The 15,389-nt window shown below is 38.9% G+C and overlaps 1 protein-coding gene across 2 annotated transcripts in view; it reads right to left on the reverse strand.

Annotated features, from left to right (window-relative positions):
* The window catches only part of LOC126473899 (WAS/WASL-interacting protein family member 2-like), a 76,923-nt gene extending 61,957 nt beyond the window's left edge, over positions 1-14,966 (reverse strand). Inside the window, exons 1-2 of one of the 2 annotated variants that reach the window (XM_050101242.1) lie at positions 14,795-14,966; positions 3,687-3,896 (exon numbers count right to left, since the gene is read on the reverse strand). In XM_050101242.1, coding sequence (XP_049957199.1) covers positions 3,687-3,861 — 175 coding nt within the window. In that variant the 5' untranslated portion in view covers positions 3,862-3,896; positions 14,795-14,966. Of the gene's footprint in view, positions 1-3,686; positions 3,897-14,665 lie in introns of both variants that reach the window. The other variant, XM_050101243.1, reaches the window with a different exon arrangement.
* Between the last annotated feature and the right edge of the window lie 423 nt (positions 14,967-15,389).

The following is a 15,389-nucleotide window of genomic DNA, read 5'->3' on the forward strand; positions in this document are numbered from 1 at the left end:
CATTTACATACCCACCGTGTGGCCACAAGAGCAGTACAAGTCTTGCAAGCAAAACTCTCAACTTGATCAAGAGGGTATCTATCAAGACTCCATGAATGTGTGGGCCAGGAACATCACACAAAAGTATGAGAAGTGATCCACACACACAGAATTGCTATGCCTGACTGATCTTGTGACCAAGTCTGGTGTGGCAGTTGAAGATAGCAAAATGAAAGCTGATGTTTTAAATTTCACGTTCATGAAATTGTTCACACAGGAGAACCGTACAAACATACCGTCATTTGGCCATCCGACAGACTCCATATACACAATATAGTAATAAGCACTCCTGGCATAGAGAAACAAATAAATCACCAGGCCTGGATAGAATCCAAGTTTGATTTTACAAACAGTACTCTACAGCACTGGTCCCTTACCTATCCTGCATTTATCACGAATCTTTTGCACAGCACAAAGTCCCAAGCAACTGGAAAAAAGTGCAGGTGACTACAACATATAAAAAAAGGTAAAATAATGAAGGCGTAAAATTACAGACTAATATCCCTAACTTCAGTTTACCGCAGAATCCTTGAACCTATTGTCGGTTCAAATAGAATATTCTTTCCTGAGACTGAGAAGCTTATGTCCATGAATCGGCATTGTTTTATAAAAGTTCAAATATAATACTCTTTCTTGAGACTGAGGAGCTTGCTTACATCCGTGAATCAGCACTGTTTTATAAAGTATCGCTCGTGCGAAACTCAGCTTGTGCTTTTGTTACATGATATACTGCGAACAATGGATGAAGGGCAACACGTAGATTCCATATTTTTAGGCTTCCGGGAAGTATCTGACTTGATGTCCCAGTACAAGCTGTTAACAAAGGTCAAATAAGTAGAATAAGTTCACAGATATGTGAGTGGCTTGAAGACTTCTTAGGTAATATAACCCAGTACATTGTCCTTGATGGTGGGTGTTCATCAGAGACAAGGGTATCGTCAGAAGTTCCCTGTGGAAGGGTGATAGGATCACTGTTGTTCTCTATATACTCAAATGATTTAGCGGACAAGGTGGGCAGCAACCTGTGGTTGTTTGCTGATGATGCCATGTGGTCGAAGTCACTGTAGGAAGATACAAGATGACTTAGACAAAATTTTTATTTGTTGTGGTGAATGGCAGCTAGCTCTAAATGTGTAAAAATTTAACTTAATGTGAATGAGTAGGAAGATCAAACCTATAAGGTTTGGATACAGTATTACTACTGTACAGCTCGACACAGTCAAGTCATTTGAACATCTGGGTGCAAAGTTGCAAAGTGATATGAGATGGAGCAAGCATGGGAGAACTCTGGTAGGGACGGTGGATGGTCGACTTTGGTTTATTGGGAGAACTTTAAAAAGAGTGGCTCATCTGTAAAGGAGACTGCTTATTGGATGCTGGTGCGATCAGTTCTTGAGTACTGTTTGAGTGTTTAGGATCTGTGCTACATCATGTTGAAGGAAGACACCAAAGGAATCCAGAGGTGGGCTGCTACAATTCTTACCGGTAGGTTCGAACAACACGTAAGTGTTATGGAGATGCATTAGGAACTCAAATGGGAATCACTGGAGGGAAGGCAACACTCTTTTCAAGAAACACTATTGAAAAAATTTTGAGAAATGGCATTTGAAGCTGTGCCAACGATTCAACTGCCGCCAACATACACTGCGCATAAGGACCATGAAGGTAAGAGACGAGAAATCAGGCTCATTCAGAAGCACATAGACAGTCATTTTTCCCTTGCTCTATTTGCAACTGAACAGGAAAGGAAATGACTAGTAGTGGTACAGGGTTCCCTCAGCCTCGCAACATATGGTGGCTTGGGAGTATCTATGGAGATGGAGATGTAGAAGAACACACCTAAGAAGAGGACGGCATGACTAAGTGAGAACGATGATGATGGGGCAGCTGATGTTGAGCATGAAAATGCCTTCAAGGCAGAGTTCGACTATGCAATGGGATATGTACAGCATGTTCAGTCACAGGTTGGTTTAGGTATGTTCCATTAACACACATCCATTCCTCTTCCCAGTTTATATTCATATTTCCTGTAAGAATAATGAGAATAGTTTTGGTGACACGGAACCTCCTTGCCCCACTCCTCTTTCAATTTTGTGTTTTTCACTATCTTGAAGAAGTCTAATGGAAGCTGAAGCACTTATGTATATATTCTTTAGCGTAATAACAAATATTGAATCAATACCTTTTTCCTCAACAGCTGTCAGCTCAGATTTTGTTGGAGTTGAGCCAATAAAAGACAAACTGCAGTCTGTTATAAGCCATTTAATTGTTTGTGTGTGTCAATGTTCTATAGCAGTCTTTGTGTACTCTATAAAGAATAGTGCAATAATTTGGTCAGTGTTTTGGTATTCAGCTTTGCCTGTATTTGCTGCTGATGGGTTCCTGTTTGGACTTCGATGGCAATAGATTTCCTACTCATGACTTGCCTGCTTTAGATTCTGACAAACTCACATGTTTCTCAGTTTATGGTGCCTGTTTGTATAGAAGTTGCAGCCTGGTTTGTCTACAGTTTTGAATGACTTGTCCAGCTAATTTTTTTGTAGAGCTTGTAAAGGCACATACCCTGAGCATTAATAAATGAGATGGATCAGCTATTGTCTCAGATTGTATCAATAATTAACTTTAGAAGTGGATACTGGTCACTCTGTAATTTTCAGGATCTCTTCAGTGGTGCAAATATAAGGAACAGCAAGTGGCATCGTGTATCTACTTTTGTCTATAAATCAGGAAAACTCTCACTTTCTATGTTATTCCTAATGTGTGGCTTGACTTGGTCAAGATGTTATGTCGGATGGACAGCATGACAAGAACAAAGATTGGGGAGGGGAATGATAGTATGGCAAGGGAAACAATTAACCAGATCCCTAATGCAATGTTCTACACTATGGTCAACAAATAATACATCTTGCTTGTTCGTAGAGTTTGCCTATGGCTCTGGACAAAGATCACAAGTCAGTTTGTGGTGAAGCAGGTCAGAAGTAATCTCAGTGATGAATTTGGAATGGTATACTAAGTGATTTCAGTAGCTGTCACCTATAGTACTGCTACATACTGCCTTGCAAATATATGTAACAGTGAAAACAATCAATTTTTGACAATATAAAAGGTGTCTTCCACCTTTAAGCTCTCAGGTTTTCAAATCTCATCCAATGCAGTCTCCAGCAATCAGTCTTTCCTTCTCCGGTAAGTCACCCCTGACCTGCGGTTCTGGGTGAGTTTTCGGAAATCAACCCCTTTACTTAGACCTCTCCCATCCTTTTCCTTTACCAGTCTTCCTTCACCCTCAATACTTCTGCTGGAAGAAGGAGCCACTGCCTCCAAAAGCTTGCATAATTATAACTTCCTTTTGGGTGGATGTTCCTCCTGCCCCTTTGGTGAATAGATTTTTTATCTTGCACATATAATTCCTCCATATTCCATATCCTGCGTGGAGTTTTATCAAGATTTTAAGATGCCTATTTTACCACAAAAAGACACAGTATATCAAACGCATGAAAAATTATGATTCAGCCCTACATAACCATGGTGACTTGTGGCATCAAATCATTTGCAACAAAGACTGAACAACAATATGCTTCTATCTCTGGAATGGCATAGAAACTAATTACATGACTTTCTTGGACAGAACCCACATGATTTATGCCTACCTGAGATTATTGGAGCACTTCGATCACAGGTAACAGTTTTTTTTAGAGTTGTGCCCTTCCGAATTGACTGCAGCAGTTGATTCCTACTTTCATCACCAGCAAGTTTTGGTGTTCCGCCTCCAAAAACAGGTGGTGGAGGTGGTCCAGGTGGTGGTGGAGGGGGTGGGAACGGCATGTTGCTACTCCCACCTCACCCACTAACCTATTGCCCTGCAGAAAAAATTAAAATAATGAAAAAAAAAACCCATGCAAGAAATTTAATTATAAAGGTTACACACATTCTACACATAATCTACAATTTTACAGCAGATCCAGACATGGACTGATGTTTCTGCAGCCTCTTATAAGCAATTCTAATACCCTTCATGATGTTCATTTTTAAAACACATTTTTCTCAGTTTCACTGGGAATACTTTTAAATCTAGGAGCTGACAAGCTTTCTACTTTCTCATTTTTACGATAAGAAAGTCACCGAGTTGAAAAAAGAGAACAGTACCACTCTACATCAAAAGCAAACTCTGTATGTGGACATGCACAAGTACAATGGCTACACTGAGATTAAATGGGGATTAAAGAGAATACTTGGTGCCTTGGGGGAGGGTGTTAAATGTCTGCCAAAAGTACAAAAAATGCACTTACAACATGCAATAAGCAGAAGACAGAAACAAAGTTTTTATTGTTTTCCTGACTAGCTAAAAAATGAGAGTTTAGGATCGAGCTATGTAATGAAATATGCTACTTGATTCAGTGTGTTGTAGGCAGCTATCTTAAATAAGTAAAAAATATATAGAAATCTATTAAGTTATATGGAAGATGTTTAATAAAGGAAACCAACAAAAAGTTTTAGGGATGCTAAAAGGAAACAAAGATACCACGTCAATGAAGTTAAAGTTTATTATCTGAATTCACACACACTTTCTTAATAACATACTAAACTCGTACATGTTGAATCCATATAGTCCATCCAGTGGAAATATGGTAAAAATAATTCAATAGCAAGTGTCAATGTTAAGACTGCTCATGAAAAATGACAATAACAATAATAATAATAAGGTTATTATTCAACATCAAGCAATCATTACAACCCCTAAAATAATACAATTTTAAAACATAATACAGAGGATTCTTCCAAATATATCAGGTTTTGTATTGTGAATTACTGTGAAATTTCAAACATTCGCGAGTGCCTTGATAAACTCGTACTGTTATCCTCAATTATGGGCTTAAACTTAACTGTGCCCTTTTGAAAATTTTGAGAACAGTAGGCCTACACTCATTGAAAACAATCGTTCCCTAATTTCATTGTACAATTACATGAGAAATAGGTTATATTTGAGAATTTTCTGACCTTAGAAAACTATATTTTCGTAAGGTACTGATACACGTGTTTTGCATACACAGGGGTTGTCCCCCCTCCCCCCCCCCCCCCCCCGCCCCACCACCACCACAAAAAAATCAGAGAGTGTGATTCACAGTTCCGATAAACAATAAATCACCCCTGAATTTCAAATTTCATTGTATATCAAGACAAATAAGTGTGAGTTTTTTAGACTTTTTGGAAGGTATCCTTGTCCTTCGCATACCCTACAAGCAGTTTGTAGTAAATCAGCATTTGTGATTTAGTTAGTGTAGCATATACTCTAACATATTCTCTTACAGCTAGTTTCCCATTAAACAGGATTATTCCTATGTATTACCTGCATTCATTGTAAATTAACTCTGTTTTTGAGTTTGATAACAACTGGAACTAACCTCAAAATATTTTAGGAAACTAGTAACTTTTACCACAGGTTTTTGTCTTGTCTTAATAGAAATCTTGTTTTGTGTATTTGCTTCAATTCTTATACGGAATCGGTAACTTTTTAGCTCAACAGATTAAAAGATAACCAGTGGGCTTAAATTAAAGTTATTTGTTCACTGCCTTGTAATACACTGCAACAGTCAAAATGCAGCCCCAATGCGAATGCTGTTCTCGAACATGTGATGAGTTGGCTGATGTTCATAAGCAGCTGGAAATCGCCATGACTGCTGTTAAATGATTGGCAGCTGCTGCGGAATGGTGTGTTGGAAGAGCTCTCAAGAGCTGTGTACCTGCGATAGCGGCACCAGAGGTATCTCGAGTACTATCCTCTATTGTGGATCCTGTCTCCTCTGCAGAAAGTACAGGATCTGTCATTATTCATCTACTTGACTGTGAGTGGTGTGTCAATGGTAGATCCATCTGTCCTATACAGGGTGGACGGGGATCAGTAAGGACTCACACTGAACCTGAGCCTGTGGAATCAAATTCACCTGTTTTTGGGAAACTGTTCTGTCTGGTGTCAAGGAGGAGGAAAATATGAAAAGCTAAGTTCTATTAATTATCAGAATTTCAAATATATGGAGAATGATGGCACCCCTTAGGCAAATGACAACAAGCAACAGGAAAGGATTCCAGGTGCACTTAATATGTACACCTGAGAGTCTCATTCAACATGTTGACAAGGCTATTACAGCACTCATATTTTTAGAGGGAATAGAGTGCAAGCAACTGCAGATTGTGGTGAATGTTGGAATAACTCATCTGTGCTCTAAGGTCCTATTTGGGTCATTTCAGTGACTGGATGAAAAGTTTGAAAAGAACAGGCTTACACATGGATTTTCAATGAAGCTCACAATTTGCAACACTGTCCCTAGAACTGACCACGGCCCTTCGGTTCTGAGTTGAGTGGAGGGATTGAACCATATAATTCCAAGGTTCTGTGACAAGCTAGGCTGTGACTTTCTAGACTTTTGTGTTAGTTCTGAGAACTGTAGGGCCCCGTAAATGTACCATGTGTTCACTACACATCACAGGCTGTTACTCAGATAGCTGTCTGTGTGTGAGTGCATACAACAGTTTTATAGATTAAGCAACTCATCATCCAGTCCCGTTAACGATAGCTGAAAGAAACCTGGAATTATCATCGTAAGATTTAAAAAATAAATAAATAAAAATGCCTCCTACCGGTAAGAGTATTAAAATCCTAATGGTTAACTGCCACAGCATTTGCAACAAATTGCCAGAGTTTGAAGTGCTCATGAAAATCAGAAAGCAGCTAACATACTACTTGATGCAGAAAGCTCGTTGAAACCTGAAATTGACAGCAGTGAGATTTTGGGGGGGAATTTTAAGTGTATATCGAAAGCATAGGCAAATGGGAAATGGAGGTGGTGTATTTGTCTCATTAGACAAGAAACTCAAATACACCAAGATAGAAATTGGCACTTCACATGAGATTATTTGGGCAAGGCTCAATACCAGGGGTGGGCATAAATGATAACTGGATCCGTCTATCGCCCACCAGACTCATCTCCTTGATGTAACCGAAAACTTTCAACAATTAACTGGGAAAACTAGAGTTTTGTTAGTGGTAGGTGTGGCAGAGATATCTACGAAACATTACTAAATGCCTTCTCTGGAAACTACTTAGAACAGATAGTTAGGAAGCCCAATCATTATGGAAATATATTGGTTCTAATGGCAACAAATAGACCCAATATCTTTGAGGATGTCCACACTGAAATTGGTATAAGTGATCATGATACAGTTGTGGCAACAATGATTACCAAAGTAAAAAGGACAACTAAAACAAAGGTATATACGTTCAACAAACTAGAGAAAGATAAAACAGTAGTGTCATAGCTCAGTGAGGAACTTGAAACTTTCACAACAAGGCAGGAGCATATAGAGGAACTATGGCTTTAGCTTAAAAGAATAGTTGACCATGCACAGGATAGAGATGTACCCAATAGAACAGTTCATAATGGCAGGGAACCTATGTGGTATAAAGTCATTCTAAAGAAACTTCTACTACAGCAGAATATTGTCAAATAATATTTCAGAAAACCCCAAGAAATTCTGGTCATATGGAAACGCTGTTAGTAGCACCAAAGTTAGTGTCCAGTCCCTTACGAATGAGACAGAAACTGATACTGAGGGTAGCAAAGTAAAAGCTGAAATGCTTAACTGCATTTTCAAATGTTCCTTTACAAAGGAAAACCCAGGAGAACTGCCCCAATTTCACCCTCATAACACTGAAAAGATGAATGAAAAAATATTAGTGTGAGTGATGTTGAGAAACAGCTGAAATTATTAAAATCGAACACAGCTCCAGGGCCCAATGGAATCCCAATCAGATTATATACTGAATTTGTGGGTCAGTTAGGTCCTCTTCTAACTACCATCAATCGTAGACCCCTCGGACAAAAACTGTGCCCAGTTTTTGCAAAAAAGCACAGGTCACACCCGTCTACAAGAAGGGCAGAAGAAGTGATCCACAACATTTCCGTCCAATATCCTTGACACTGATTTGTTGTAGAATGCTGGTACATATTCTGAGTTCAAACATAATGAGGTATCTTGAACAGAACGGCCTCCTCAATGTCAACCAGCATGGATTCCAAAAACACTGATCATGTGAAACTAAACTTGCATTTTTCTCATATGATATACTGAAACATTTGGATCAAGGCAACCAGGTAGACGCAGGATTTCTTTATTTCCAAAAAGCATTTGACTCATACCACTCCTACGCTTATTGTCAAAAGTATGATCATATGGGGTATAGGTGCAATTTGTGACTGGAATGAGGATGTTTTGGTAGGACGGATGCAGCATATCTTGAGTGGAAAATCATCGTCAGATGTACAAGTAACTTCAGGTGTACCTCTGGAAGGGGTGTTGGGGCCCTTGTTGTTCATGTTGTATATTAATGACCTCGCAGACAATATTAATGGTAACCTCAGAAACCCCCCATATATAACTCATATAGGGATCACAAGAATAAGATTAGAAAAATTACTGCACGCACAGATGCATTCAAACAATCATTCTTCCCGCGTTCCATAAGTGAATGGAATGGTAAGAAACCCTGATAACTGGTACACCATGACCCTCTGCCATGCACCTCACAGTGGTTTGCAGTGTATAGATGTACATGTAGTTGTAAGAACGTATGGAAGACTACAACTTATAAACTACAATCTAATAAGGAATACCCTGTGTGCAAGGTCACAAATTCAATCTTTAGTAAGGCTCATTTGAAACTGCTGTGTTAACAATTATATCATGAAAAAAAAAAAAATAAGCTGCTCATGACTTACCTTGTGCATCAAGATCGTGACAAAAATGAGTGTCTGGGAGCGCAGAGATCAACCTGCTATGGCACATAAGGATTACACTTCACAAAATGGACATCGTTGACCTTCAAGGAATGTTCGAAACAAACTATTAACTAGTACCATGAACATCGAATGAAAAATGGCATATCACAGTGATCAAAAATATTTGCACCATCAAGATCGAAGGCGAACACCTTGGAAGTTAAAAACCATGTAGGACATTCAGCTGAGGGGACAGGGTGCAAGCACTTGCAGATTGTGGGGCACATTGGAACAAATGGTGCCTGTTGTCTGGGCTCCAAGGTCATTCAAGTGACTGGCAGAGAATGTTGAGAAGACAGGCCTTGTGTGTGGAGTTTCAACGAAGCTCACAATTTGCAGTATTGTCCCTAGAGCTGATTACGGTCCTTTGGTTCCAAGTTGAGTGGAAGGACTGAACCAGATACTTCAAAGTTTCAATGACAAGCTAAGCTGCGACTTCCTGGACTTGCGCCATAGGGTTGAGAACTGTAGGATTCCCCTAAATAGGTCAGGTGCACACTAAATGTCAGACGCTGCTACCCAGCTAGCTGACTGTGTATGGGGTGCACACAAGGTTTCTTTTAGATTAGGCGACTCTCCATCCAATCAAGATAATGACAGCTACAGAAAACCCGGAAGTATCTCTGCACGATCAAAAGAAATCCCTCAACAGGTGAGAGTATTAAATTCCTAATGGCAAACTGCCGAAGCATTTGCAATAAAGTACCAATGTCTGAAGCACTCGTGAAAAGCAATGAAGCTCACTAGATACAGGAAGCTGCTTGAAACATAAAATTGATAGCAATAAGACTTTAGGGGAAAATTTAAGTGTATAACGAAAGGAAAGGCAAATGGGATATAGAGGTGGTGTATTGTCACAGCGGACAAGAAACTCAAACTCACTGAGGTATAAATTGAAGCTGCATGTGAAATTATTGTTTGGGCAAGATTCAGTAACAGGGGTGGGCATAAAATGAAACTGGATAATTTTATCACTCACCAGATTCATCTCCTGATGAAACTGAAAGTTTTAGAGGAAACCTCAGTTGACTTGTACTTAAGTTCTCCAATCTCACTGTAATTATCAGTGCAGCCTTTAAGCATCCAACAATCAACTGGGAAAATTACAGTTTTGTTAGTGGTGGGCATGATGAGACATCCTTGAACATTACTAAACGCCTTCTCTGAAAACTATCTAGAACATATAGTTGGGAACCCCACTCATTATGGAAATATAATGGATCTACTGGCAGCAAGTAAGACCTGACCTCTTTGAGGATGTCCACGTGGAAACTGGTATCAGTGATCATGACGTGGTTGTGGCAACAACGATTACCAAAATAAAAAGGATAACTAAAACAAGCTGAAAAATGTATATGTTCAGTAATCTAGACAAAAAAAATCAGTAGTGTCATTCCTCAATGAGGCACTTGAAACTTTCACCACAGGGCATGAGCATGTAGAGGAACTCTGGCTCAAGTTTAAAAGCATAACTGACAAAGCACTGGAGAGGCATGTACCCAGTAGAACAGTTCACAATGGAAGGGAACCTCAATGGTACAGAATGACTGTAAAGAAACTTCTAAAGAAACAGGGATTACAGCATAATATGTGTAAAAGCATAGGGTTATAGATAGAGAGATGCTGAATGAATGTGTTTGGCTGCCAAGAAAGCAATATGTGATGGTTTCAACAACTACTGCAACAGATATTTCACAAAACTCAAAGAAATTCTGGTCATATGTAAAGACTGTTTGTGGCACCAAAGTTCGCATCCAGACCCTAGTGAATCAGACAGAAACTGATAATGGGGGCGAAAAGCAAAAGCTGAAATGCATAACTCCATTTTCAAATGTTCCTTTACAATGGAAAACCCACGAGAATTGCCCCAATTTAATTCTCGGTCTATTGAAAATATGAATAAGTACTAGTGTCAGTGGTGTCAAGGAACAACTGAAATCGTTAAAAATGAACAAAGCTCCACGCACTGATGGAACCCGTCAGATTCTATACTAAATTTGTGGCTGAGTTAGCCCCTCTTCTAACTACAGTCTATCCTAGATCCCTCAAACAAAAAACTGTGCCCAGTTCTCGGAAAAAGGCACAGGTCACACCCGTCATAAGAAGGATAGTAGAAGTGATCCACAAAACTACCATCCAATATTGTTGACATCGATTTGTTGCAGAATTTTAGAACATATTCTGAGTTTGAACATAATGAGGTATCTCTAGCAGAATGACCACCTCCATGCCAAAAACATTGATCATGTGAAACTTTTCTCATACGACAACTTGAAGCTTTGGATTGAGGCAATTATGTAGATGCAGTTTTTCTTGGTTTCTGAAAAGCACTCAACTCAGTACCCGACCTACACTTATTGTCAAATTTCAATCATAAGGGATATCAAGCAAAATTTGTGACTGGACTAAGAACTTTTTGGTAGGCAGGACACAGCATGTTATCTTGGATGGAGAGTCATTGTCAGAGGGACAAATAATTTCGAGTGTGCTCCAGGGAAGTGTGTTGGGACCCTTGCTGTTCACATAGTACATTAATGATCTCGCAGACAATATTAACAGTAAAAATCAGGCTTTTCGCAGAACAAGCAGTTATCTATAATGTAGTACTATCTGAAAGAAGCTTTATAAATATTCAGTCAGATCTCGATAAGATTTCAAAGTGTTGAAAAGATCAGCAACTTGCTTTCAATGTTCAGAAATAAAAATTGTTCACTTCACAAAATGGAAAAATGCACTACCCTGTGACTATTATATGAATGGGTCACTGTTGGAATTGGCCATCTCATATAAATTCCCGGGTGTAACAGTTTTAAAGGGATATGAAATGGAATGAGCACATAGATTCAATTGTGATTAAAGCAGGTGGTAGACTTTAGTTTATTGGTAAAATACTGGGGAAGTGCAATTAGTCTGCAAAGGAGATTGCTTACAAACCACTCGTGTGACCTGTTCTTATTACTCAACTGTTTGGGATCCATGCGAGATAGGACTAACAGGGGATATTGAACATATGCAGAGAAGGGCAGCACGAATGGTCACAGGTTTGTTTACGTCATGGGAGAGTGTCACAGAGATACCTAAGGAACAGAAGTGGAAGACTCTTTAAGATAAATGTTAACTATCCCAAGAAAGTATATTAACAAAGTTTCAAGAGCCAGCTTTAAATGATTACTCTAGGAATCGTGAGGATAAAATTAAAGCTATTACTGCAAGCACAGAGGCAGTTAATCATTCTTCCCGCACTCCATATGTGAATGGAACAGGAAGAAACCCTGTTAAATGGTTCAATGGGATGTACCCTCTACCATACACCTCTCGGTGGTTTGCAGAGAAAAGATGTAGATGTAGAAGTTGTGGGACACAAAATTGTCCTGACATCTGGTGATGATGGGTGTAATGTTATGTAACAATGTGCATGCAGTGTGTGTTGTGCGCAGTGACTGGGAATGAGAAATGAACAGTATAGTGTTAGTCTTTCACATTACTAAATAACTTACCTGTAAAACAATACTGTACATTTAAACTAAATGAGATAGCACTGTTGTAAACAGCATGGCCATCCTAATTTAAGTTTTCCATGGTTTCCCTAAATCACTTCAGGCAAATGCCAGGATGGTTGGTACTATAAGGTCGTGATCGATACCTGTCGCCTCCTTGTCATGCTACACCTGTAACTATTTACATGCCTGTTGTTCTTAAATTGTAATAACAAGACATCTCCAATGTCCCTGTAAGAGATTTCTTCTTCTTCTTCTTCTTATTCTATACAAACTGTCTACTACACAGAAACCGTTAATGTGCATCCTAGTCCTCTTTAGTATTTGGTTCAGGCATTGTGATATGCAGTTTCATTGCTCAACCAACCGCATTAATGTTTACGATATTCTCACACAGTCACCTGTTTTGACACATTACGTCAGATCCTTAAGTTTTGCTGCTGCTGCTCTCAGAAGTATTTAGTTTACGCTTTGAAATAGACTTAATTGCTAAAGATTGTCCCTTTTAAAGCCACTTCATATCATATGTTTGTTTTTTCTTGGTGGAGATAATACTACTGGATTCTTTTTATCGGGAGGGGGAGGACAGCATGTGCAGGGTCCTTCTTGACATTTTAGAAAATCATCATTCAGCCTCGGGCAGACGATAACAGGTTGAGGATTCCCCTTGCAACTTGGGATAACTTAGGGCCAGCCTTCAACGTGTACACAGCTACATTCTTACTTTTCTCCTCAACGAAAAGTGGATAAAAAGTGTCACATACCAGTTATGTTTAACCTGTTTCAAAGAAGGTGAGATCAACTGAGTTTCTGCTCACTTCCAAAGAGTATCACATAATCTGCAGTCTTATTTCCAGCTGCACTGTTGAAATACATTTATGTCCAGCAATAATGAATGTGTATAATGAATGAAGCTCTTAAATGAACAGCTGAAGAGTTACCAGTTACATTATTAACCGGAAGTGATTGGATTGGCTTGTTTGGGGGAAGAGGCCAAACAGCGAGGTCATCGGTCTCATTGGATTAGGGAAGGAGGGGGAACGAAGTCGACGGTGCCCTTTCAAAGGAACCATCCCGGCATTTGCCTGGAGCGATTTAGGGAAATCATAGGAAACCTAAATCAGGATGGCCGGACACGAGATTGAACCGTCGTCCTCCCGAATGCGAGTCCAGTGTGCTAATCACTGCACAACCTCAGTCAGTAACTGGAAGTGAAGTAAATAATGATGAAGTAAGTGACTGTAGTAGCATGTAGGCTAAGAAAATTTGTAAGGATATTTAATCAATGAAAGTAGCAACACTTCACATACCTAGCACAGTGCATTGATTGTTATTGCCACATACAGAGACCATGAGATACATAACAACACCTCAAACACTTAGCTTTAATATTTTCAAACATCTGCTTCACTTCAGAGAATTCGGTAAACTAATACAACCAGGACATTATATGTCATTACTGATAACTATGAATAGTAGTACGGTTTTGTTTTTGTGCATTTGAGTTCACAGCCCAAACAACTAAAATAAAATGTGTGTGTCACATGAAAACACATGCAGAACACCGTCACATAGACTGCTATCTATTTACTTATAGTTCATATTTTGGAAAACAAATATTGCTTGCATAACTTATTGATATTGCTTAATGTCACAGCAACCACATCATGATACCAATCACATATTACTGCACGATTTTCTAAAACCTTGTTGACACAGTTATTATCAAGGTGTTTCCTAAAACCCTTCTTTTCACATACCACAATGCATACGATTATTAGTAGGTGCCTTTACTAAACACTGGTTAGTGTACTATATACACACTATTAAAATAAACATTTGCTTTCATCTCAGTTGCAAGTTCAGTTAACTTCTATATAGTTGACACCACAGTAGAGATGTACCAAGAACAGTGGTATCTATATCAATTCCGTAATAACTGGTGCAAAATTCTGAATACAGTCAGGGTGCGAAATACGAAACAAGACTTACTCGCAGATGTATGATACTACTTAAAAAATCTGAAGCCTTACACTAGGAGTGGCTTACTCAATGAAATGTCAAGTGTGCAGCATTTTACTCCAATCACAGTGTCAAATACATTCAACTTTATTAACTCTGGAGTACCTAAGGTGTACATTTTCTTAAGCTACTTCATGTTAGGATCATGACACATACTTGTCCAGAAGGTCTTTACCATTAACCCACAATTTTACCTTACAAGGACATGAGACGTTTGATTAAAAAATCTACAGACACTAAAAGGGCAACTTCTGACAACCGCATATGTATACACACCGTTTGAGGACGGTCGAAAACTCAGGTTTGAATTAACTGTGACCTCTTTCACTCGCCAAAATAAGCATTTTTTAGTTCACGCCATTACACGCTTAAATCGTATGGGCGATCACAATCCCCATTACTTACTAAATTCACTGATTCGATGCAGTTTCACTTTCAACTCCTAAAATGTAGCCACATAGTTGAATATCAATGATCATTTTGTTGCGAACACTATTCCACTTTGCTTCAAGTAAACTCTACGAGATGACAACTTTTGTCACACCACATCCGCTTTCTAACTCCACCTTTAGGCAATATGGCGGCACCCGCAGTCTCTGTGGGTGGCATTATATGTCGAAGATAAAGATATCAGTGTACATAAAAAAAATTGTTCCTGTTTGCTCTTGAACGGGATGAAAAACATATTTTGACCAAGCGACAAGTTTTTGAAGAAGAAAAAAGAAGAAACATATGTTGATGATAACTTAATAGTGCAAGTGTGTGTGCTTGTGCCTGAAAGTAATGTTTACGACTTGAAATTGTGACATGTACAGTCTCTATTTTGAAGATCGAAATGTATGCAATTAGTAATATTTTAGATAACCGTTTCTGGTCAAAGAAATCATGTAGCGTTGCCGTCGACTACGGGAAATAACTTGCCCTAAGTGTCCGTGTCAAATATAGGTTACTTTTAAAACTAGTTGGAAACAAAAAGAACCAAATTTGTTTGCACTTAATA

This window comes from Schistocerca serialis, chromosome 4, assembly GCF_023864345.2.
Source record: "Schistocerca serialis cubense isolate TAMUIC-IGC-003099 chromosome 4, iqSchSeri2.2, whole genome shotgun sequence".
Taxonomy (NCBI): Eukaryota; Metazoa; Arthropoda; class Insecta; order Orthoptera; family Acrididae; genus Schistocerca; species Schistocerca serialis.